General features: G+C 39.9%; 1 protein-coding gene across 6 annotated transcripts in view; it reads left to right on the top strand.

The window, feature by feature from the left end:
• Positions 1 to 2,500, top strand: part of LOC119583593 (zinc finger protein 320-like) — a 34,047-nt gene that overhangs the window by 15,951 nt on the left and 15,596 nt on the right. The window contains exon 8 of one of the 6 annotated variants that reach the window (XM_037932164.1): positions 1 to 884. This exon is cut by the window's left edge and continues 710 nt beyond it. The exons of the other annotated variants lie outside the window; for them this stretch is intronic. Within the exon in view, the coding sequence (XP_037788092.1) occupies positions 1 to 622 (622 nt within the window). The 3' untranslated portion in view covers positions 623 to 884. Of the gene's footprint in view, positions 885 to 2,500 lie in introns of those variants that run through there. 6 annotated transcript variants of the gene reach the window in all.

The following is a 2,500-nucleotide window of genomic DNA, read 5'->3' as shown; positions in this document are numbered from 1 at the left end:
TGTAACAAGTTCCACACAAACCTCAGAAGATGGACATACTGAAGAACAGACTGTAAACTTGAGCAAAGTAAACAGTATAGAAAAGATGTCTGACTTCACTATTTTGACCTCCAAAACAGACAGGAAATTCTCATCATCCATAGAGACAAAGTCCCCACAAATGCCACTGCTTGTCAGTGGTACTGATACATCAGACACCCACACACCAGGTCACTACTCTGCCGTAGAACTGTTTGGGAGTAGTGCAAACTTTGCAATAGACACATACAATCAGAGTCAAAGAAGTGTAATGCTAGTCACAGACATCAACCAAGACCATCCTACTATTGCTTCCTTTGTTTTGGGAGCAGGAGCCACTGACATAAGTCCAGACAACTTCAAAGAGCAAGTTGATAGCTCACCAGGAATCCATGCCACATCGGGCATAAGCGCTCTGCCTGATGTGGAGCTTGGTCACACAGAAATTACCTGCACCACAGAGGTGGGAGCGGGTACCAGCAGGCTAGATCCAGAGCCCACAGTGAGCCAATATATTAAGGAGGGCATTGAGGATTGTTGTGTTCTTAGTGAGGATTTCATATCTGCATACCAAGCCACAAATGCTGAAGTTTTAACAGAGTAAGATGCTGTTTGACATCAAGCCATAATTAAATAAATTATTGGATTAGCTCCATATATTTTTTATATATATTTTTGTATTTTTTAAAACAGTGTGCTTATGATTATGATATACATTGTGATAACTTACTTTGAATAAAGGGTAAGTAATGACAAAAAATATGTTACAATGTCTCCCACTATATTTTGGTATTGAGTAATTATTCACCCAGGATAAAATTGAGTTAGAGTGCAATAATGTTTATTTCAACTGAATCATGAGAATTTGAAGACATATGGAGAAAGAGAACTATTTATTTATACATGAAGACCATTTAACTATTTTCCTGCCCAGCCTTAACCCATTCGCCCCGTTTGGCATCTATTCTTGCCATGCTCTCAATGGACGCCAACACGTTTGGCATGTAATCTTGCCATGGCATCTATGGGCCCCGTAACGTTTGGCACGTATTTTTGCCTTGATGACTGACCATAGACTGACAGTTTATTATTTTTTTCAACCTAATACTTGGCTCTGTTACTAGTCTTATTTGACTGGTTGATAAATATGTGACGTATGTAATTTATGACATATGTAATTGTTGTAATTATTTATGACTTGTAATCATGTGATTTGTTCACACTAGATTGCATGATTATGATGTACCTTGACCTGACTGGCTGGAAACTAGTAATTGCTTTGATTGGTGCATCAGGTCACATGGCGTGATCTGATTGGTTAGTCATGTGAATAAAAGGTCAGTCAAAGGCTCATTCCAGCAGAACGATCGCAGCCATGGAAGGTATGAAGGTATATTCTCTCTTACAAGTCTTGTACTAAAGAAAAAAAAACTAAACTTACACAGTGTGACATCACATATCAATACAAAGCTATTTTTGAACATCAAAGTGAAGCTACATTCACTTCTGCTTTTCTTCCTTTTCTGTTGAATGAAATGATAAAAAACATGGTGTGATCTCTTATATGGACAATGCACTACTTCTGAGTATCAAAATGATATTTGGCTTGCTGCTCTGCTTCATTTGAAAGTTTGAAAAAAAAACACAAAAAAACAGCTAAGTCCATACTTTTACATCTCGTGCAAAAACAACACTAACTTTTAGCATCAAAGTGTTGATGTCATCAGATAGTGTAGAGAACTTGGAAGCGATTCAGTATATCTCCTCAATACAAAGGCGAATAGATGCCTAGAAAAAACTATGAGAAAAGTACAGTTTCTACACATTGCCCTTATATAAAACGCAACTTTCATAATAAATCTATGGATAGATTCCTGCAAAAATTTTATGATGGTCTTTGCGCCGCCGCACCGCTCCAGAAAAAATCCCGTTGCGGCGGCCCACACGGCTGGCAACTATTACCGTGAGCGGCGCTGAGCGAAAAATTCCGGGGCGAATGGGTTAAAAGAGAGAGAGAGAGAGAGAGAGAGAGAGAGAGAGAGAGAGAGAGAGAGAGAGAGAGAGAGAGAGAGAGAGAGAGAGAGAGAGAGAGAGAGAGACAGAAAGAAAGCACGAGAGAGAGAGAGAGAGAGAGAGAGAGAGAGAGAGAGAGAGAGAGAGCACAAGAAATAGAGAGAGCATGAGAGAGAGAGAGAGAGAGCACGAGAGAGAGAGAGAGAGAGAGAGAGAGAGAGAGAGAGAGAGAGAGAGAGAGAGAGAGAGAGAGAGAGAGAGAGAGAGAGAGAGAGAGAGCAAGAGCTAGAGAGAGAGCGCGAGAAATAGAGAGAGAGTATGAGAAATAGAGAGCACGAGAGAGAGACAGACAGACAGACAAACAGACAGACAGACAGAGACATAGAATGAGAAAGAGAGAGCATGTGAGCGTATGTGCAAAACATTGATCACTTAGTTGGTAGATCATAGATCATAGACTATAGTATCA

This window comes from Penaeus monodon, chromosome 17 (genome assembly GCF_015228065.2).
Source record: "Penaeus monodon isolate SGIC_2016 chromosome 17, NSTDA_Pmon_1, whole genome shotgun sequence".
Lineage (NCBI taxonomy): Eukaryota > Metazoa > Arthropoda > Malacostraca > Decapoda > Penaeidae > Penaeus > Penaeus monodon.
The sequence above is the reverse complement of the archived record's forward strand: the minus strand, read 5'-3'. Positions and strand labels throughout refer to the sequence as shown.